Raw genomic sequence first — 24,495 nt, forward strand, 5'->3', positions numbered from 1 at the left:
ACTGCAAAAATTCAAGTTAGACATCGTCGTGTTATCAGAGACAAAGAAAAAGGGATGTGGAGAGGAAATAATGGGAGAATTTTTGGAGTGGAGTTGATAAGAGTGAAAGAGCAAGAGCAGGAGTTTCTATTGCTGTTAAAAAGAAATTGAGACAACATCAAAAACTGGCAATTTATTATTGAAAGAATGATCTCATTGGAACTGAAAATGTATAGGAGAGAAATATGTATTTTGGGAATATATGCCCTGACTAATGACACCGCCGATACCTTGAAGGATGAATTTTGGTAGGATCTGAGAGAACTAATAGAAAAAATTCCTAAGAACAAAGAGATATTTCTAATGGGAGATTTCAATGCAAGAGTAGAAACTGAAGCAAAACAGCAAAGTTATTGGAAGATTTGGAGAGAAAGAGAGGAATGACAACGGAGATAGACTATGCAATCTTTGTGAACAGTTCGACTTGAGAATAAACAATTTTTTCCAACACAAGGATATCCATAAATATACTTGGTCACAGGAGACAAGACAAATTAGATCAGTTATAGATTACATTATTTCAAAACATTCAGGGACATTTGTATTGAAAGATGTCAGAGTTTATAGAGGAGCTGAATGTGGATCTGACCATTTTCTTGTTAAAACAACACTGAGGTGGAACTGGATTAAGAAAATGTGTGTGGACAACCAATGCAGGGAAGGAGAAATGCTACATGTGGATCAATTTAACATTGACCTACTCTAGGACGACAGCATCAGAAACAACTTCACCCAGAGACTGGATGCTGCAATTAACATAGAGATAAAAGGTAATACTGAAGAAATTTACGAATATTTAAAAAATACTGTTAAAAAAATAGCTCATGAAGTCCTTGGCTCTTCTTTTTGCCAAAAAAGACCTGGATTACAGAGAAGGTAAGAGCTGCTGTAGAGGAAAAGAAACTTGCATATCAGAAATGGCTGGGTGATAGGAATGATGCATATAGGAACATTTATGTTCCTATATGCATCATTCCTATCTAACAAGTTGATAAATTCAAATATTTGGGATCAATCTTACAAAGTGATGGAGCATCCCAAGCAGAGATCAATAAGAGAATTACAGATGGCAGAAAGGCTATCGGCATGTTAAACTCTGTTCTGTGGAGCAAAAATATCCTAAATAAAACAAAGAAACTTATATTTCAAATGATTGTACAAAGTCTTCTATTGTATGGAGCGGAAACCTGGACATTGAATAGGCGAGCGGAAAACAAATTACTCTCCACAGAAATGAATTTTTGGAGACACTCAGCAGGAACTTCTAGAAGAGACAGAAAACGGAATGAAGACATAAGGGAAAAAATGGAAGTGAAAAAGACTATTATTAACACCATCAAAGAAAAGTGTCTAACATGGTATGGACATGTAAAACGGATGCAAGAAAACAGATATTCAAAGGCTATCCTGGAATGGATACCTCCTGGAAGAAGGAGAAGAGGAAGACCTAGGAGGACATGGATGGATGGAGTACGGGAGTGCATGACAACCCGAGGCTTAACCGACCAAGACACCTTGAACCGCACTTTATGGCGGGAAAAAATTCCTAATAAGAAATAACTTGTAGGCTGAGGAAACCCATTGTAAATGGAAACACTCCTCTTGATGATGATGATGAGAAAATGAACTTGGAGCTTTGGATGCAAACCAATTTGCATTATGCAACATTCTTATCTTGAACAGCCTTAGAACATTTATTGGAAACTAAGGTTTAGATAAAGGATGATATTTTAAGATGGAGTGTGGAATAAAGGATTCATTTCTACAAGAATAATTTCACTGACACGAACTGAGCAAAAGTCATTAGAAGCTTTAAAACAGTAATCCGACCGACCAAGGAAAAGGGAAGAAATCCTGCAACTCGTCCCTTTTGCATTCTTGAACACGAGGGTGAGAATAGCCACAAGAGGATTTCATTGGACCATTACCATGTACTTAAGAAGGGCTGTTTGTGAGAAAAAGGTCAAACATTTTGGCTGTGGTTAGGATTGTCTAGTATTCTGGTAGGTAAATGAACAATCTGTGCGAGGTCGTTAGTAATTGCAAAAGCCTCAGCATATTAAATGGCTGGTTCCAGGTGACTAAAATATGGAAGCCATCTGGAGTCGTGAACATTAAAATTGCCCAGGAAAATGACCTCAGTGTTAGTAAATTTGGACTGGAGAAAGTCCAGTTTCAAAGAGAAGGAATCAGTGTTCCAAGTGATTAGTGGAGTTGGGGGAACGACAGAAGCAACAGATGAATTTGACAGAATGGGGTAGAGAGGTTTAAGCAAGAGAAGATCAAAAAGAGGAGATTCCAACTTACTAAGTTTCTGAAAGGGAATATCAGATCACAAGTACCACCTTTAAAGCGAAAGGAATCATACAGCGAATAATTAGGATAACTGAGATGAGCAGTGTTGGGATCAACAAATAGTTGGGCTTCTGTCTGAAAAAGTATGTGGAGTTTGGCAGACTAGTGAAAATGGATATCATTGAGACTGGATTGTTTGTTTTGTTTGGTTTTAGGAGCATTAGCAACTAAGGCCATATTGCTCCAGGATATGCGGTGGTCATTCCCTGACCTTTCTGTATCCTCTGTATTTGGTGGTGATCGGCTCGAACCCCGGTCTAATCAAGAAGCGCGTGTGCTACGCACTGCTGCTCCTTCCCACCTGGCTACGGAGGTGCCCATCATTGAGACTGGAGACCACATATATTTGTGAATGAATTTTGAGAGGTTTAGATCTTTTCATGCAAATTTGTTCTATTAGTTTCAACAATTCATGATGTATTCAGTAGTAATAAAAGGTGAGGAGGATTTGTTATATAATTAAATGTTTGGATATAGCATACACATGGCAAGAATATACACAGCTCCTTGACATTTATCCCCAGGGCTCACATCTGGTGAGTATGGGCTTGCCACACCCAGGGTCCTGAGCTGGATATCATCATTCTTCTCTTTCTTGATGATTCCCTTCTACTTTTATCTCTCTCTCTCTCTCTCTCTGGGTAACTCAGAATTTGAATTTTTTTTTTTTGGCTGGTGCAGCATGCCTCATGCTTCCTTGCACCATATGGCTAATAATAATAATGTGACCTTGACAGTACTCCAACTCCCTCCAGTCACTATCTGGCGGAATATAGTGAGCTTATACACCAGCTGATCTGGAAGCCTCTTAAAGAGTTACCAATATGTTTGTTCTGGTGGACTATTTAGTGGCCAGCGAGCAATCACTGTTTTAGAGGTGTACCCTTGAAATGTAGGGAAGATTGGATCTTGCTATGATGTCCACCATAACCTCAAAAGACATCAATCATACTGCATGATGGAACATATGGGGGGAGATTGCCAGGGTGTTTCTCTGGGGACTAAATATAGGTCCCCAGAGAAACACCCTGATAGTTCTCCCACTTCAAGCCTCCAAGAAGAAAAGTAGTAGTTTATACCAGTTGATGACAGTCATCTAGCATCTAGAACCAAATAAAACCCTACACATTCAAATGAACGACAACAACAAAAAACTAAGAAATAAAGGAATATGAAATATTAAAAGGTGACATCTACAACAGTGAAAAGTAGGCCCCATAATTTAGAAAGAGAAATCCTAAGATTAATAAAAAAAAAAAAAAAAAAAAAAAAAAAGGCTAAATTTTTCAATCAATCTACCCAAAAACCCAACCTCTTAGTTGAGGACCTGGATCATAAACTTATATTTGGTAGGAGAATGTTACGTTTATTTCATTATTAGGAAAAGAGGTGTAGGATACAGTCTGAAGATTCCTTCCGATCTTTGAAAGGTACCAAAAACTGGAAAACATATCAATAATGAATTAAGATGATTAAATTAGAAGAAAAGATTGATAATAACACGTATGCCAAATTCTTGGAAAACACAACATAATACAGGTAGGATCCGTTTTATGACATGGTTAGGTTCCAGAAAAACAGGGTCGTAAAACAAGACCAAATTATAATGTAATTGAATGAGATAGGTTCCAAAATTCCCAAAATTTTTCCAAGTTTTGCGCTATTTCTGTTCTTTATAAATAATTAAATATTTTAAACATTTAATGCACATGTTTTATTTATACTTATATATAAAATAATTAATAAAATAAAATTTTACTTTGGTCCTGTGGAGTCATCACTTGAGTACGTATTTACTCAAGTGATGACTCCACTACCCGTTTCGTCCACATTAAAAACTAAATCAGGTTGGTAGCTGCCTTCGTCTATTAAGCGTTTAAATTCAGAAGGATACTCTTCCACCACTGCAACGTTAGCACTAGCAGCCTTACCAGACACTTTCACATTGTGAATTTTACAACAGTTTTTAAACTGATGAAACCACCCTTTGCTGGCCGTAAATGTTTCAGTGCTACCAGACTCCTCACATATTTCGTCAAATAACGACTTTGCCTTGTCCAGAATTACCACCTGTGTAACAGGAATGTTATTTTGGTTCATTTCATCAACCCACAACACTAACAATTTCTCCATTTTTTCCATTGTCTCACTGCATGAATAAGTTGTTCTGGAGGATGGCACACTTGTTATCCCTGTGTGTGTGTGCACTTTATTTTATCAACATTATTCATAATCGTCGATACAGTAGAAGGTGCTAAACTCAACGCCTTACACACATCCGACTGATGCTCACCAGACTCCATGTGACGATCACATCCATTTTTCTCCTTAATTGTTAGTGTTTTACACCTTTTTTGCCAGAAAGTTATCAAATTGTAGCAGGGTGCTTAATGATTTTGTAATAACTGAGAGCAAAGTGGAGGAGAAATTGTTGAAGTTAAACATAAGAAACCTTGAGTACTGCATACAGGTCTGGAAGCCTCATTTTAGGAAGGATGTAGATTTGCTTCAGCATGTACAGAGAAGGGCAACAAGATTGGTGAGGGACATGAAGGGATCCTCTTACCAAGAGAGGCTTAAATTCTGCAAATTGCAGTGGCTAGAGACTAGGCACCTGCGAGGTGATCTGGGATTCTTCCACTTGTTCAGAATAATCGCCTGAGAGGGCATAAATTCAAATTAAGAAAAGACAGATGTAGAATAGATATGTGGAAATTTGCCTTTAGCCAGCAGGTGGTTAATTGCTGGAACAAACTTCTATCTGTCATTGTGGAAGTTGATAGGTTAAATAAATTTAAGGAGGAACTGGACAAAACATTTAGAGGGAATTGTTTTGTAATTTTTTTTTTTTTTTTGGTTGATGCTGCATAAGCTCATACACTTGCTTTCTTGCATCACATGCCACTACTACTTGAAAAATAATTTGTAATTTTTTTTTTTTTATTGTTCCAGAATAATTTCAAGGTAAGAATAGTAGCATGAGCCTTAAAACAAAGGGGAGGAATGAAATTTTAAGGTGACATACAAAACTGAAAAATGTTGCCAAAGTTCAAACAAGTTTTTTGACATAAACCACCCACAACAGAGACCATAAAGAAAATTGTGAAGATGTGGGAACAGTGTGCAATCTACCCAAACCTGGCAGACTTGTATTTTAAAGACATCTGCCAATTTGTACTTTTTAAGAGAGAATATCAAAAGAAGTCTAAAAAAAATCTCAAAGGAAGTGAAGCTTGAAAATTAAAAGACCCAAAACAATCTTAAACAGAATCAAAAAAGAACTTGAATACAAGGTTTATCATTCCATGTTGCTACCAAGTTTGAATGAAGACAATGAAGATGAATGGAATTAGCCGAATGGTTTTGGCAACGAGTATTACAAATACTAGATATTGTTGATAATGTTTTGTGGACTGATATGTTTATTACTCTCTTAATTATTCTCATTTATTCTTTAACAGGGATTTAAATGCTCCTGGCTTGAGTCTGGGCTGGAATTTGGACAGACTGTTCTTGGACCTTTATTCTCTGATGGAAACCATGACAAGAGAAAGCTACCTGAAACTGATAAAGACAAAATTATTCCATTAATGCAGTCCAAAATCAATTTTCAGCACTTGCTTTTTCATGCAGGATGAAATAATGGCTCACTATGCAAAACTTTTACATAACTTCTTCGATGAAAAGTTCCCAGGTCAATGGATTGGACAGTAGGGTTCCAATCAGTGGCAATCACAATCCCTGAATTTAACACACTGTAATTACTCTTTGTGGGGATTCCTAAAGGATAAATTATTTAGTATTCAGCAAGGTCTCTGCTGGAGCTTCAGCAGTAAATAGATAGAATAGAGAATTTGAGAACATTTCTCAGGAACTGTGCCTTGCTGTGCTGCTCTGTGACCAAAAAATAAGTTTTTTTAAAAACAATTTTTTTTTTTTTTTTTTTTTTTAAGTTTATGTATGCTTTTTTTTTTCTGTTGTGCTAGCATAAATTAAAATATATATTTAAATTAGTGTTACTTACAGCAAGACATGTTTCCTTAATTGTGGACCACTCTGTACATATATATATATATATATGAAACCTCAAACACAAAAGGTATAAAAGCCTATAGCACCCAGCACATGGTGAAGGCTGAGAAGATAGAAGACACTTGTTAACAGTGAACTCCAATTTCTGCATACTGAAATTTTCAGGCAACATGTGAGAAGGAAGGTTCTTTAAGAAAGCAGAAGTAGAAGGGATAAGTGATGAAAAGTTGGTTCTGTGAGTTTGGTGTTAGGCAGTGAATGGATGCTAACTGGTTGCACACACACACATGTTCAGACTAGTTTGGAAGAGAGTGGGGAAGGTGCAAATGCCAATTCAGAAAAACAGTGCCCATAGAAGTGTCTACAGAAAAGCATGCAGCAGAAACTCAATGTCTATGAGAGAGAGAGATTAAGTGTTCAGGTAACCCCTAGTAGAGATATGTGATCATGTCTAAAAATCTGAGTGTCATCAAAGATGAGCACAGGAGCAGCAGACGCATTCTTGCGTGAAATAAGATGACATTGAATTTGAGAAGAGTTTGACAGATTAAAGTTAACTAAGTTTTCAATGTCACACTGGAGAATATTCAAGAAGTTGAAGCTTTTTGTGCAGGAGAAGGTTTTTCAAATTGAGAGGCAGAATGTGTAGCATGTCAATAGAACAGGATTTCTGGTCAGTGGAAGAAAGTCATTAATGCACGAAAGGGAAAGAGTGAACCATGGAGGACACCGGCATTAGTGGAGACTTTAAAAGACAGAGTACCATCTACCATCATCCACAGTGAGTATTCAGAGAGAGAGAGAGACAACTGGATACTTAATAACAAAAAAAAAAAAAAAAATTGTTTGGAGGGCATAAGTTGGGAGCTTGTTTAGCAGACCTTTATGTCAAGAGCAACTGCTTGAGTTTCACAAATTTTTTCACTGAATTTGTTCAGAGATGAGTAACATAAACCAATATATTATCAGTGAATCAAAATTGATGGAATCTACATCACTGATTACATGGAAGGTTACTAATTTACAAATTGACAGTTAATAGATTTCTCCATAACTTTGAAAAAGGTAAGAGTAAGAGCAATAGACAATACCTGGGAGGGGGGGGGGGGGATTTGTCACCAGCTGAATATTAGCAAATTTCCAAGCAGAAGTAAAAACACTAGTGGAATAAACAGTAAAATGTTGACCACAGAACAGGAGCAACCTCAGAAGCACAGATCTTTAGAATAGGTGGAAAAGCACCATTGGAACCTGGAGTTTCCTGGGCATTGAGAATGATCACAATTCTAACATCATTCTGTCGGAAGTTCATGGAAGGCACTGAGTGAAGTGTACTGGGTTTGACAGTAGACCAAGATCATCAATACAAGAGTTACAAGAAAAATAGAATGCAAGTCAGTTAACTCCATCTTTAGGTTTTTTTTTTTTTTTTTTGTTAGTTGCTGGCACATCGGCTTCTATGGCCATAATGCACCTCCCAAAGTTTTTGCATTTTACACTGATCCAAGCCAGAGACGGGATTCAAACTTGCAACCTTTGGGTTGCCAGACAGGCACTTTACCCACCTGGCTAGCCTGGTCGGCCCATCTTTAGTTAAGGGTGCACTAGAACACCATCAGGCAGTAACAGAGGTGGGAGTACAGATGGACTAAAGTTGCAGCTAATAGCTTAGGCAAGAGACTAGAATGCTCAAATATAATCTGAACAAGTTTTCTACTCTAAGCCTGTTCAAAATCAAGTGGGACTGATTAATAACTGTTTTACAATTGTTGCAAGTTTTACCATAGGCAGTAAATAAAGCTGGCAATTTGGATACAAATCAATTATAATAAGCTACATTCTTATCTGAACAGCCTTAGCGTATTTATTGAAAAACAGAGGTTTAGATAAGGGTTAAGATTTTAGGGTGGAATGTGTAATAATAGATTTCATCCCTACAAGAATAATTCCTCTGACATGGCCTGTGCAAAAATTGGGATCAGAAGATTTAAAACAGTAAAGTAAAAGAAGAATAAAAACCATGCAGGTCATCCCATTTCACATCCCTGTAATGCCAAATAACAAGAGGCTGAGAACAACCAATGAGAGGTTCCACTTGAGAAGAGCCCATCTAGTTGTGATCTGAAGAGCCTAGAGGACAATATCCCTTCGAGTACAATGACTGTGTACAGGGATGGTGGGTAGGAACTTTAGTAGAAAATGAACTTTAAAACAAGTACGAAAATGTTCATTTTCCTACTTGTTTTAGTTTGACTAAAATAAAACAAAACTTAACCTGTTATTTCTTTTTTAATTAATTAATGTAATTGGTGAAATATCTTTATTTCTGCATTTTAGTTTAATTTGAAGAGTTTCATATAATGCAACTTAGTTTGTATTATACTATATGAAAGCACTAAATGGGATGAATACTCACAATTTATTAAAAATTAGATATCTTAACTCCACGTTATTTATTCAATTTTAGATAATTTATTGAATCCCTGGAGAAAAAATTAGATAAAAAAAACAAACAAGAATCCATTTCCTATCAAAAGACACTAACAATATTAAAAAATATTGCATTCTTGTCAAAATTTGTAGGTGGTAGATGACTTTCATCAACCGGTGAAATACCACCACCTTGCTTATTGGAGGCTTGAAGTGGTGAAACCCATGTTTAGTCTCAAGAGCACAAAGTTTCCGGCATCCCCCTCCCCCCATACTTCTCCTTCAACCCATGCAGAGTACTAAGTACTATAGGTTTTGATACCTTTCGTGTTTGGGGTTATCATAAAAAAAATAAATAAATAAAAAAATAATATTTTAAATCCCACTTTCTTTATCTGTTATCAAGACATTAAGCAGTTAAAAGGTCTCCAAGTTTTCCTTCATACTTGAAGACTTGTTACCTGCTCAGCTTAATTAACGGATACCAAAAGTTGGATCTGAAACATTGACAAGAATGCAATATTATTTAATATATTGGGCATGCCTTTTGGTTCCTTGCATCATCATCAATGCCAATACAGGTCGACCATCACTAATCCGGACATAATTTCCATGAACATAATTTCAAATTTCCCGGGTCAGTGCACCAACCTGCTGCTACTGTTTTGGTGGTGTTGGTTGCAGCATAAGCTGTTGGTGCGAACTGGTAAACATTGGCAAGCCATTCCTACTTGTTTTTCTGCATTTATTATTATAACCTGCTCACATTTAGCCCCAGCCACGGTTCCAATGCATAAAGGAAGGGCTTCTCCTAGTGTAAAGTGCAAACACTGTACATTGTCCATAACAGATAAAGTTGTGAACTTCTGAAAAAAACTTGACAGCAGTGTCTGTGAGAAGTTTAACTCTGCTTAGTTGTAAATTCCAGCAATTTCTTTCAGTTCCTCTTATTTTAGTAATTTTATTTTAGCCATTCCTTTTTAGATTTTTTTTTTAAAAACACTTACACAAACTTGCAGAAAAACACAACACAATATGATGGATAATACGGTGCACTAACGAACTTGTTTTCACAAAATCTTTAACAATACTGACAAACTTACTGTGCCGTTTGAGAGTTTATAATCCCAGGAGCTCACATCTGGTGAGTATGGGGTTGGCACACCAAGGGTCCTGAGCTGGATATCATCATCATTCTTTTTCTTGGTGATTTCCTTCTACTTCTCTCTCTCTCTCTCTCTCTCTCTCTCTCTCTCTCTCTCTCTCTCTCAGGGTAACTCAGAAATTTTTTTTGGCTGGTGCAGCATAAGCCTCAGGCTTCCTTGCACCATATGGCTAATAATAATAATTTTATCACAACTAGTTTCATTGCAGCGCTCACTACGCATGCAATAAACTAATCACAAATGACCTTCATATGTATGCCATAATAGCGTCACACATATGTGGCCGACAAGACTTTTCAAGAAATAAAGTCACCTATTGGGGCACATACATGCAACACAAAAAAGATTTTTTTTGATATTTTAGAAGAAAAAATGACAACACTGACATTACAATATTTATTTTAGAATTACTAATCAAATTATTTTCTAAATATTTTTTGGCCCCTGGAGAATTTTTTTCTTAAACTAGCTTGGCAGTCAACATGTTAAAGGTAGGATGAGGTGGTTAGCTGTTGGGTAAACTGTATGTGCTAATCTAACCACCGGTGATCTAGCACTCTACAGGTCCCAGCGCTGCCGGATTAGTGATGGTTGACCTGTACTAATGTTAATATTTAATAAATTTTTAGTTTGTTCTGTCATTACTATTTGTATTGGCATTGTAAGAGTAACCGCCCCAGCTCTGTATTAAGGGTTAGGTGTACTGATGTATGTTTATTCACTGTTAATAAATAATTTATATACTTATAGTGAATAACAACTATTTATTTTAAAAAATAATAATAATAAAAAAAACTTCACCTTTTACTCTGTTTTTAGAGTAAAATCTTGGGAAACCAAGATTTTTTGGTTTCCCAAGATTTTTTGGGTGATGTCTACTTTTAACACATTGAATTTTGCACCTTTGATATGTAACTATTAAATACAGTACATTTAATGAAAAGTATTTATACTCTTAATACAAAGGTGTGTAACACTGATATCTTCAAAGAAAATTCTCTGACAGAAATCCATAACCACTCCCAAAACATGGGTTGCAATAAGCAGTTTTAATTTTAACAATAATGTCTCCTGCCATCATAATTGAATAAATAAGAGAATTGAATAATTCACATCTTAAAAAAATCAGCAATAAAAATATACTAAGATAACATTAAAAACAGCAAAATCAAGTCTCCAAGACTTAACTATTCACAAGTGATAAAATTCAATTTACCAGTTATTTGGCTTCCACGGCTTTCAATCTCCTGAATACAGTGAAGAACTAATGTTGGTGCTGACTGAAGACTAGGAGTAAACTGAGTAGAAATATCCCTGCCAAAAACAGCTGATAAAAATTGTAAATTACATTAGAAATTGTCCTTTATGAGGAAATCTTAATAACAAAAAACATTTTAAAACTAAAATAATATGAGGGCAAGTCATATGAAAGCAAAATGTAGTTTTTCCTAATCTTGCAGAATGTGAGATTAGGAAAAACTTCATTGAATTCAATAGCAATCATTATTTGTGCCACAAATAAAGTGTTTTAACTCCAGGTGTGACTCAAGTGACAACAATTTGGAAACTACTGGTCTCAGACTTTAAGAGAAATTTTGGAGACACAACCACAGATGATCAAACAACAGTCTCTTACAGCGGATTTGTCAGTTGCAGAGCCAGTAGCTGTTTAGAAGGCAAGTCATGCCAAAACAAAAAACCAAAACAAAGAAAAGTCATGCCGAAACCTAGAATCTGCATGACAGATGACGGATATGCAGATTCTTTATAACAAGAAGTGCAGATTCTTTATAACGATAATAATGTGAAAATCCACACAATTCCAGCTATCGGTATTTTTGCAGATGCAATAACATTGAGTTTACTAACCATTTATAATTGATTGCACTAACAGAAAAGCCCAATAAACCGGAAAGTGCAAATTGTTTTATGGTCATGACCTCCAGAAATGTGCTTCAGAAAAATATCACAAGGCCGTTCAAAATTGATTGATATAATGGGACATATGATAACGATGAAAGTGTAGTGTGTTTTAATGATTTGAATTGGCAACAAATACAATTTCCATTATAAAAATGACCTTTTAGAGAGATAAATAGCTTAGCTATATAGCGAAAATTTCAACTTCCAAGGTCTTGGCATGAATAACTAAAAAACAATGTGTTATTAGGTTCACATTACAATATTTTTACAATGCAATGGTGTCTCTGGAACAGATTAATATTGTAAAGAGAGGTGCACTGTATTGTATAGCTACACACGTGGTTTGAAATGCGGTATTTATTTTTTGACATTTTAACAGTTTAACATTCATTTTTTGCAATTAATGTTCATATATTCGATTTTGTTAATACTTGAGGGGGAAAAAACTCTTAAACCCGGGAACTCGTAAAGCGGGAACTGCCTGTAATTTATTAGTATGAGGCTTACCATGTATTTTCTTCAGAAAATAAAGCACACTTTCTTCTCTAAACTGTTCATGAATTAATCTTCACAAACCAATACACCTTAATTTAATGCATATTTTTTCCTTACTATAATGACTTCTACAACTGTTCTGCTAGCATTTAACAGTTTACACCTGGTTCTCTATTTCCTTTAATTTTAGGTGTATACAGCTAACCATTATGCAAGGAGTCACATGATGAAGAAATACTGGAAATTCTCATGCATAAAAAGGATAACATGATTTACAAGTATAAACCTTCTATAACATTTTTAAATTCTAACAGAGATTTATATTACAAATTACCTGATAATTATATTGGATTGTTATTGTAAGTGATCATAACCTGTGTTAGAATTAGCTCATAATTTACATATGTCTTGCTCATAATTTACATTGTTCTTGTCTATACAAACTTTCATCATATTTAGCAGTCACGGGCTTGAATCTCAGTCCTACTGCACTCTCGCTTCAGACCACTCGGCCATGTCAGGTTATCAAACAAAACCTTTGGAGAATCTCACAAATCAAGAATTACAACATGTAACGATATGATTATAATTAACCAACAAAAAGACAAATTCTCTAAAATGGAATGAAGTAAAACATTTTAAGCCAAAGAATATCAGAGAGAGAGAGAGAGAGAGAGAGAGAGAGAGAGAGAGAGAGAGAGAGAGAGAGAGAGAGAGAGATTCCAAATTAACAACTATCTAAGGAACAGAGCAGCATGCATATATATTAGTACCAAGTTTGGAGCAGAAAAAAATCATACAGCAAATAATTAGGAAAAATGAGATGAGTGATGATTTTTGGGGAAGTGGAAACCCTAATCCTCCATCCAAGATCAGCTACCTAGCAATTAGTTGGCACTAATGACATTAAGAGTAGGAGATCTGCGAATTTACTTAGCAAGTACAGGTCCATATTTTAAAAAATTCACGAGTTAGGGTTAAATCCGAAAGTGTCTGCAATTCACAAACATGATAGTAGGGAGTATATGATGAGACCCTTGTCAATCAATTCGGCCATGGAGCGATTGTGCAAGGTTCATGGTGTAGAATTTTTAACAGCATGATCTGTGCTCGTTAACAGGAGAGATTGCTTCTACAGGGATGGGATATGCTTAAATAGAAAGGGTGCAAGAATATCTGTTGATTCTATCGAGGCAGTGTTCAGTAGGTCGGAAAACTGTTAGGTGGGGGGGGGATTCACAGACTAATAGATTAACGGTAGCTGCAGGCAAAGGTGAAAGTGATTCTTGCACTGTACTATTGGAATGAGCAGCATTCTGGAAAATAAGTTACTGGGGATTTCAAGTACTGCTGGGAGTCATGATGGAACAAATAAATACAAGTGCTGTGTTAGGGTAACCAAGGGTAAGAAAAGTGCATGTATACTTGCATGTACAACAATGCTAGGTGCATAGTAAATAAATTTGAAGTGCTGGTCAAAGACATCAAAATGGATACTGTTGGGATATTAGAAATGTAGAATTGGAATTTGGGGAGTACAATGTGTACAAACAGGATAGAAAGGGTGGAGAGGGGAGTACAATGTGTACAAACAGGATAGAAAGGGTGGAGAGGTTATGCTGTTAGTTAAGAAACAAAATCTAAGGAAGTGCATCCAGTTGACATGGATGGACAGTGTAACGTTGGGTCAGTTGGTTGTGACATACGTACTGGGAAAGCAAAATGGAGAGTAAAAGTATGTTATAGGCCTAATGACTCTGATGAGTACAATAAACAACTGTACAGAGAAATAGAATGGACCAGTAAATCAGAACGTCTTATAATGGGGAAGTTTAACATTCCAGATATTGACTGGAACATGTACGTTAGTCATTCGAATACTAACAAGACTTTTGTGGATTTATTGGATGACTATTTTCTACAGAAGCATGTTCAAGAGGGAATCAGAGGGAGTAATACAATTGATATGATTATCAGCAGTGACTATATATGTATTAAAGAAAATCTGCAGAAAACAGAACCACTAGGTGGCAGTGATCACAGTGTACTGATGAGGTATTTACTCAAAGTTGTAACCACCATCATGGGTAAAAGGAAGGGCTTTTGCTTTCGTAAAGGTGAATACAGTAGTCTCAGAGGCAGTTTTTAAATTCTATACAGTGGGACAATTGAAGACATTACCAAGAGCAAATACTAATTGGGAAGCACTCAAGGAATTAATCCTGGAACCTACTAGGTTTTTCATACCAACTAAGAAATACTGTTCAAGGTTTAGGCCTAAACAGATATCAGATGAACTGAGACTCGTGGCAGAAAAGAAAAGTGCATGGGATGCATGTAAATTATCAGGAGACAGAGAAACCTACAGTAGATGTAAGGTTTTTTTTTTTTTTTTTTTGTTTTTTTTAGGAGCATTAGCAACTAAGGCCATATTGCTCCGGGAAATGCGATGGTCATTTCCTGACCTTTCCGCATCCTCCGTATTTGGTGGTGACGGGCTCGAACCCCGGTCTAATCAAGAAGCGTGTGCTACGCACTGCTGCTCCTTCCCACCTGGCTACGGAGGCGCCCCAAGATGTAAGGTAGTCTGTAATCAAGTCATAAAGGAGATCCAGAAAGCAAAAGCAGATTACGAGCAATCTTTGGCAAAGGATGCAAAGAGGAACAGCAAAGACTTCTTTACTTATTTAAACTATAGAAGGAAGGGGAGAATCAGATTGGTCCACTTGATATTGATGGTTCGAATGTTGATGATCCTACTCATGTAGCTGACAAACTGAATGAGTATTTTGCATCTACATTCACAAATGGAGTTATTTAGGAAGGAGAATGGCAGACATTTATCACACTGTAACAGGGAGCTAAAGAATTTTGTAATAACTGACAGCAAACTGGAGGGGAAATTGTTGAAAATAAATAAAAGTAAACCCCCGCTATTCGCGGTTTTGCGGTCGCTGATTTAATATAAAATGAAGCCTAAAAAAATGTGAATTTTAAAGCGCCGTGAACATTTACCGCCATAAAAAAACATGGGCGTGGCTAAAATTATCTTTCCCGGTCAAAACAGCGCTCAGTGGGTGGGGGAAGAGGGGTGACAAAATCGCAAGCGTGGATGTTTCTCGCTAATCCTTGTTTAGTAGGTGTTATCCGATTGTCATGGAAGGTTTCGTCGTTTGCTTTTAATTTATATGCTTATAAACCGAATCAATTTATCAATTTATAAATTTGATATGCCTACAAAAGTGATAAATCTACCGATTTGCAGTGTAAAACAGACTTTTTCGAGTGTGTTAATGGAAGACAGTGACTTTATTGTGGACAAGTCCTTTCTAACCCATACAAAAATATGGTTACGAATAACAAGGGAAATGTGAGAAGATCAAAGAACGTGATGACATTAGCGAATAAAATTGAGCTATTAGACAAAATTTCTAATGGTGAAAGTGTCTCCTCAGTGGCAAAACATTATAAAATCAATGAGTCAACGGTACGATCAATCAAAAAATCGGAAGAAAAAATCCGCCGTAGTGTCCGTGAAAACGCGCTAATTGCTTCAAAAATTTGCTCTGTAACTCGTGATGTTAAATTAGAAAAAATGGAAAAGGCTTTAAATCTGTGGATAGAAGACCGAACTCAAAATAAAATTCCGTTAAGTTCACTCATCATTCGTGAAAATGCAAAACTCCTTCTTCAACACTTTAGCGAAACTGGTAATAGCACTGGCGGGATAAGTTTTTTTAGCTAGCAAAGGCGCTGGTTTGAAAAATTTGTTTGAAATTTCTAATAAATATTACATTTAATATTAAATTGTTTCTTATTTTCATTTCGATGCCTTATGCTTGCATTTCACTATGTACTGTCTATGTACATAGTCATATTATGAAGGTACATATAATACATACATAGACAAAATTTTAGACTAGTTTTTCTTATATATTTCATACTTTGGAATGGAACCCCTTTATTACTATGGGAGCCATAACTCAGTATTCGCGTTTTCGGTATTCGCGGAATTTCTCAGGAACGTAACCCCCGCGAATAGCGGGGGGTTGCTGTACATATATATATAAACAGATAAAAGCAGTTATAGTCCGTGTTGGATGAAGGTACACCTGGAGTGGATGGGATCTATCCAGTTATATTAAGGGAGGTAGCAAAAGACACAAGCAAACCCTTCGCCATGATTACGAGAGCATCATTCGACTCAGGAAAGCCCACGGAATGGAGATGTTCTAATGTATCCCCAATTCACAAAGGGGGGGGGATGAAAGAGTGACATGAGTAATTACAGACCTGTTAGTTTAACTTCTGTGAAAAATAATGAAGTCACTGGTTAAAGAAGCACTGCACAATCATCTAGACAAGACAGCTGTTATACGTTCAAACACAGCATGTGTTGTTTGACCAATTTGATTGAATACTACGTGCAGTCACAAAGAAACCGGATGCAAAAAATAATTTGATTTCATATACTTGGATTTTAGGAAAGCCTTTGATACTGTTGTACATGGAAGACCACTGTAGAAATTGGAGTATTATGGCATTAAGGGCAAGTTGAAGCTATGGATAAAGGGATGGTTGAGTAGGAGAAGACAGAGGGTGGTAATCAATGGACACTTATCTTCATGAACTAATGTTATTAGTGGTGTCCCTTAGAGGTCCATATTGGGCCCATTGTTGTTTTCTGTATTTATCAATGATATTGATGAAGGTGTGTGTGTTATTGGGGTTTAGGGGGGCAAAGGCTGTCGGGGCTATAGTGCGCCTTATTGATGAAGGTATATCAGGCTTAATGTCCAAGTTTGTGCAGATGGATGGACGATTGCTGGATAATGCGAAGGTCGGCAGGGTTGTTAATGACAGTACGCTACTGAAACAGGATCTAGAAAAGTTGAGCAGTTGGGTTCAGAGGTGGCAACTGAAGGTTAACATTGACAAATGCAAAGTACTGCATATGGGCATTTTTCTCATATTTCAAGCTATTCCTAACTGGTCACCTGGGCCGTAGCCCATCTACCAATATTTCATAACTGTTTATTTGTTACAATTTTCTTAGGTCAATCAACCTTAACAAAACAACAATTACAAAGTCTAACTTGACTTATGATAACAAATTAAAGAGAGCACAACCTTTAGCCTCGCGGGGGAGACGGCGTCTCCGCCCCCCTCACGAGTTACCGTCCCCACCGCGAGGAGGTAGGTTGCCCTATCTAGCAAACATTGTCTGACACCTCTCAGACTAAATAATAACACAAATTTCATTCAATACAAATTGATCTTACAAAATTATCTCACAATCAATGCAACCACACACCTGCCCGGTTCCTGCAGACCCCAACACTGACGCCACTGTGACTGACGACTCCAGTCACTGCTGGGAGAAGTCTTTTTCAATTACTGGAAGAGGAGAAGCCCCCCGCACAACACCACTAATCCTGTTCTGTACGTCTCTTTAGGGTATCAACCGCTTTTAGATATTCTGGACATATTCGGTTATTAGCATCATGCTCAGAAGGCATCCTCCTCCGCCAACAATTTACACACTTTGGAGCTTCTGCTCTTTGCGTACAAGACTTGAATGTATGTCCACTCCCAGCACAGTGACTGCAGAACTCGCCCGCGTCACAGTACCGGGCCACATGGCCATACGCCATACATTTGTAACATTGTGTTGGAGTCCACAATTCCCGGACACGGTGTGAACTCCAATTTAAAAATACTCTAGAACATTTCAACAAGTATCTTCGTATACGTGGGGAAACCTCCACCACTACATTATGTCCTGAGGAATTCCTTGCTTTATTCTTTGCTAGTATTTTTATTTCAGAGAGCACTTGGTCCTTATTGTCAAATCCATCCACCAAATTCCTTTCCCATAGTTCGTTATTAAAGGACTCACGATCTACATCCGAACTCACGTCAAAAATAACCAATCTGGGAAGTCGGCGAAGGGGCCTTTCTACCTCCATTCCGAACTTTTGCACTTCCGTGCATTCTTCAATTTTCTTAACGTCCAGCTCAGATGCAGTTTCGATCATAACCCTCTTGTTTCGTATGGGACGAACTGATACAACCTTGACATTAGTTAAAACCGGTGCAACTCGTGCCATTAACTCGGTCTTTACTTGGTCACTGGTATTATATCTATCCGCATTAGCCTTCACTATAACTGATTTCTTCTTGGATCTAATCTCACTCGCACTAGCCGCCTCAACGTATGATCTTAGTTCAGGAACTTGTTCTGCTTTACCTTTTTCCATTAAAGTATTCAACTTGGTCTCTAAACTCGCACTAACCGCCTCTGCATATGATCTTAATTCAGGGACTTGTCCTGCTTTCCTTTTTTGTTCCTTTAAAGTATTCAACTTCGTCTCTAACCGTACATTCCGTATAGTCAAAGACTCCACATACAATACCATCTTGTCCCAATATCCCATTACAACATTCAAGTCGTGTGCACTCGGCTTATTCAAAGTCGACACAAAAAGCCGTAACTTAGTTCTATAAGACTCTAATTCCTGCAAGGTAATAGGTTCTAGGTTACACTGTATCTGTTTCGAAATCTTCTTCGTAACTATACGTGTCTTTTCCTGTGAACTTTTCCCCTCTGGAATCCTTTTCTTTTCAGACGGTCGACTCAAGACCTTTTCTGATTCTTCATCACTCGAAGATTCGGAGCTTCCCTCCAAAGACTCTACCGAAGATTCTTTTCCTGACTCCTCCACCGGAGGAACAGGGATCTTCCTTCTCGTTTTTGGCTTATATCACAAAAATTTAGATCTCGCGAAATTACAAAAAGAACCAACCAAAATAGGCTCAATCTGCCAGCTGAGGAATCACCTCAGCTGCCCAGCCCAGACCACTAGGAGGAAGAGCCTCTTCAAAATAATTTATTGCACAGGGATCAAACAAAACAGCCGCACTATCAATTGACAAATCAAGTCGCAATGATAAAGTTCTGACCAACTATTCAATAAATCATTTGGCACCTGGGCCACTGCATATGGGCAGCAGTAACCCCAGAGAGACATACCAACTGGGCAGCACTACACTCAGGGAAGTGGAGAATGAAAGAGACCTTCGGATAATTGTGCAGCCAGATATGAAGTTTTCTGAACAGTGAAGACAGGCTGCAAGAGTAGCTCATGGGGTCTTGTCAATGATATACAGGAATTTTTCTAGCAGATATATGGAGATGATTATCCCCTTGTAAAAATAAGCCTTTGCTAGAATACTGAATTATCCCTCATTTTAAGAAGGATGTAGAGCTTTTGGAACAAGTAAAGAGGAGGGCAAAGAGACTGGTGAATGGAATTTTCTTGGTTTCTCTTACCAAGAAAGTTATGCAAATTGCAGTGTCTGGAGACTAGGCACCTGTGAGGTGATCTGATTGAGGTGTATAAGACCTTGAATGGTTTAAGCAAGCTTAATGCTGATGGGATTCTTCCTCTTGCACAGATTACACACCTGAGGGAGGGGGCATAGATTCAAACTGAGGAAAGACAGTTGTAGAATAGATGATGTGCAGAAATTTGCCTTTATTCAGTGGGCAGTAGAATGCTGGGACGAGCTTCCAGCTGTCATTGTGGAAGTGGACAGTTTAAATAAATTCAATGCAGAATTAGACAAACTTTTGGAGTGAATGGATGGGTGAAATGGGAAGGGTTTTTTTTTTTTTTTTTTTTGGCTGATGCTGTATAAGCTTTCTTTTTTGCAGCATATGCTCCCTACTAATTCAAAACTATATTTCAAGGCAATATTATGTTTATTCCAGATGATAAATCTGCCATTTAGTACTGCCTAATGTCATTAAAGATTTGGATGGTTCTCTGTGCAGGTTGAGAGGGAAGTATACACAAACTGATTTCACTGATTTTAAAATTTCAATTATACTCTAAACAGATCAACGGTTAGCACACTGTAGATGGAGAGGGAGAACACTGGGATCAAAATTGAGAAACATATATTTGTGAAATGAATTATGAACTCTTTTTGTGGGGAGAGGAGGAATAATTTTTTGCAGATTAGTTTATTCCATTCACTTGACTTTCTAGTGCGTTGATGTAGATGTGAAAAAGCTGATGGGGCATGTGCAAACTGATGAAATTTCTAGATATGCATACATGTGTGAGACATGCTCAGCTCACTGACAAATTATATGGTATAGGCATTGCCCCTCTTGTACACTATTTGGGCACCTTCCAGTCATAGCGAGCAGATTAGAAGCAACAAGATCTAGTTTCTGGATGCGTGCTAGAGCATTACCAACAGTTTGGTCCAGGGACTACCTAATGGTTGGCCTGCAACAACAATTTTAAAGCTATATCCTTGCAATGTAAGGAATGCTGGATTCCAATACAATGCTCACATTAACCTCTAAAGACAACTCATACATCACAATAGAAAAAATGGGTGAGATAGCGCTCTCTCCTGGAGATCAAATACGATTTTTTCATTCCAGGTCAAGAGTAAGAAAATGGTAACACCATGCTTATGTAAGGTGGACAGACAACTTGAGTAGTCAAGACCCGCTAATTTTCGTGAAATCAGACAAATGCTAATAATTTATTGTAGTTTTTCCTTGAGAGGATCTGCGATCTCATTATGGATTTAAAATAAACTTTGTGGAAAGTTTATGAAAAACTTTTTGAAAAAGGTAGTATAGGTTATTTTTGGAAATTTTAAAAAATATATTAAATTTTAGGAACATTATATATTTTATTTTAAGATTACCTGAGGTTTTCTTCAGGAACAGCTGCATCCGGGTGACATAATTCAGAAGGTGTTGAGGCAGTCTTTTATATCCCAGGCACGTTCCCTTGCTGTATTTCAAAAGCGTGGTGGGGGTTGAGTAGTCGAAAAAGGGTGAAGTATGGTGGAGGGGAAAAATTTCCCACCTCACTGGTAATTTGAAAATTGTAGATTTTTTTTTTTTTTTTTTTTTTTTGGCAGGGGGGGAAAAAAAAAAGGTAAGAAAGGGAAAGAAAGAAAGTGGTTTCACCCGGAAATCCTGGTGCGTGACTACCTGTCCCCGTTAGTAGAGGTCCTGGATTTGGGGGGAGAGGTGAGTGTTATGTTCTGTTGTTAAAGTTGAACTTGTAGGATATTTGTTTTAGGTCCCATTCTTTAGAAATTATTATTGGTCTATGTATGTTTATTGATCTATTTGTTGATCTTATTACTAGTGTCTCACTGGTTTCTAACTTAAATTTTGTCTTGTTTGTCAATTATTATTGGTTTTCGAAGGAGGGGTAATGTCCTATGTCTAAGTGGTGAGCTACCAATTCGGAACTGTTATTTTTTTCCGTTGGGTCTGTTCTTTTTCTTTGTTATTTGCAGCTACTTTTAAACGGCTTTTATGTTTTTGATTCTTGAATGTAGGGATGTTCTTATGTTGCCTATATATGTGCATTTTTTTCAATGGTTGTTGGTATGTTTCAATGTACGGGAGCCCTATCCATTGTTATTTTTTGGCATTTCTCATTTTGATTTTTCTTTACTGTTTTTTTTTTTTCGGCTGTATTTAAGGCGCCATTTATCAGCTATTTTGGGTAACAGTGGTTGGAAAATCTGTTCTTAAGTTTTTCGATCTCCCTCTGTAGGTGAATACCTGAAAGCATTGTTGAACTGGGCTATTAGGATTGATTTTTTGTATGAGAGTGGGCCATAGCTGACAAAATGTAAATAATTCCCCTTATTTATAGGTTTGTGGTATATTTTTGTGTTGATTTTGGTGGCATTTCTTGTTAATGTTAAATTTAGGAAGTTGATCCTGTTGTTTTCTTCATTTTCACTTGTGAATTGTAGCTGATCATCTACATTATTGAACTCACGGAAGATGGTATTTATGGTGTCTGGTTTGCCTATAAGCAGACAATCATCTATATACCTTCAATAAAATTTAAGGGATGGAAAAGGTACTTGGAAATGATGTCGTTTTCTATTTCCAGGAGGTAAAATTTGAAGAGATGTTCACTTATGAAACTGCCCACTGGTACCCCATATACTTGTTCGTAGAAATCTCCTTCATGGGTGAAATAATTCACTGATAACAGCATATTTAGTAAGATTGTTATCTCCGAAATATCTAATTTTGTTCTGTTTTTAAGTGTGGGATCATTATGTAACATGTCTTGAGTGGCCTTCACTGCTTTTTGGGGGTGTACATTTGTGTATAGTGATTTTATATCAAAGGAATGTAATTTGTCATTGGGTTCTAATTTTAAATTTTTGATTGACGAGAAAAGGTGTTCAGTGATTTTTATGCGATATTTGGAATAATTCATTAGGGGTTTTAGTATGTCACCCATAAATTTTGATAAGCTTGCTGTTGATGTACTTTTGAAGCTTACTATGGGTCTCAATGGTTTGTCTGGTTTATGGAACTTTTTTGTCTGGTTTACACCCAAAAAAGACCTCCATACAACGAACATGTAATAAAAGTCCAAACAAGCTTATACAGCCACAGCAATAGAAAAAGTCTAATCAAACAAATAAAACAATGTGATAAACAAAAAACCAAATCTTACTCCTAACCTTTGAAAAGAGGAATTTCAAAGCATCATAAAATTAGCCACAAATAAAAACATCATCATTCAAAAGGCTGATAAAGGTGACTCAATAGTATTAATAAACAAATCTGATTATGACAACAAATTGACAAACCCCCTACAAGATACAAACACATACCAGAAACTAGGCAAAAATCCTATCCTCACCATCAGATCAAAAATTGAAAAAGAACTAAAAAGATTATGCTCCGAAGAAAAGGTTACCAGCAATCTGCACGCAGACCTCTTAGCCCATACTACACGTTCACCCTACATATTCAGAGTCGCCAAGTTGCATAAACCAGACAAAAAGGGTTGAGGCCCGTAGTAAGGTTCAAAAATACATCAACAGCAAACATAGCAAAATTTATGGGTGACATACTAAAACTCCTAATGAATTATTCAAAATATTGCATAAAAAACAAGGAATGCCTATTTTCGTCAATCAAAAAAAATAAAATTAGAACCCTATGACAAATTATATTCCTTCGATATAAAATCACTATACACAAACACCCTCCAAAAGCTGTGAAGGCCAGTCAAGACATGTTGTTATAACAATCTTATTATCAGCGAATTATTTCACCCATGAAGGAGATTTTTACCAACAAGTATATGGGGTGCCAATGGGCGATTCCATAAGTCAACATCTCTCCGAATTTTACATCCTGGAAATAGAAAACGACATAATTTCCAAGTACTCTTCCCCATCCCTTAAATTTTATGGAAGGTACGTAGATGATTGTCTGCTTATAGGCAAACCAGACACCATAAATACCATCTTCCATGAGTTCAATAATGTAGGTAATCGGCTACAATTCACAAGTGAAAATGAAGAAAACAACAGGATCAACTTCCTAAATTTAATGTTAACAAGAAATGCCACCAAAATCAACACAAAAATATACCACAAACCTACAAATAAGGGAAATTATTTACATTTTGACAGCTATGGCACCCTCTCTCTCACAAAAAATCAATCCTAATAGCCCAGTTCAACAATGCTTTCAGGTATTCATCTACAGAGGATGAATGCAAACAGGAAATTGAAACACTTAACAGATTTTCCAACTGCAGTTACCCAAAATGGCTAATAAACAGCACCTTAAATACAGCCAAAAAAAAAAAAAAACCAAAACGAGATGCGGCAAAAAAAACAGTGGATAGGGCTCCCGTACATTGAAACAAACGAACAACCATTGAAAAAAATCTTCAAAGATTTCGAAGTAAATCTAGCCTTTGGCAGCTCCAAGAAAATATGGACATACCTGAAAATCTCAGCTATCAACAAAAAAACAATAGATTTCAAACAGCAAAACACATGGTTTATGCAATTCCCTGCGCATCGGATTGTGATTGCATATATATAGGCAGCATGAGAACATCGCTACATACAAGAATAAAAAAACAAAAGCCGTTTAAAAGTAGCCACAAATAACAAAGAAAAAACAGACCGAACGGAAAAAAATAATAGTTCTGAATTGGTAGTTCACCACTTAGACACA

General features: G+C 36.8%; 1 protein-coding gene across 5 annotated transcripts in view; it reads right to left on the minus strand.

Moving 5' to 3' along the window:
* Positions 1-24,495, minus strand: part of Pi3K21B (phosphatidylinositol 3-kinase regulatory subunit alpha) — a 519,263-nt gene that overhangs the window by 234,118 nt on the left and 260,650 nt on the right. For all 5 annotated transcript variants that reach the window (XM_090372927.1, XM_090372928.1, XM_090372924.1 and 2 more), the window contains exon 11: positions 11,239-11,349. In XM_090372927.1, the coding sequence (XP_090229053.1) occupies positions 11,239-11,349 (111 nt within the window). The remainder of the gene's footprint in view (positions 1-11,238; positions 11,350-24,495) is intronic.

Source organism: Mastigoproctus giganteus, chromosome 4, assembly GCF_048544385.1.
Source record: "Mastigoproctus giganteus isolate SK-2022 chromosome 4, ASM4854438v1, whole genome shotgun sequence".
Taxonomy (NCBI): Eukaryota; Metazoa; Arthropoda; class Arachnida; order Uropygi; family Thelyphonidae; genus Mastigoproctus; species Mastigoproctus giganteus.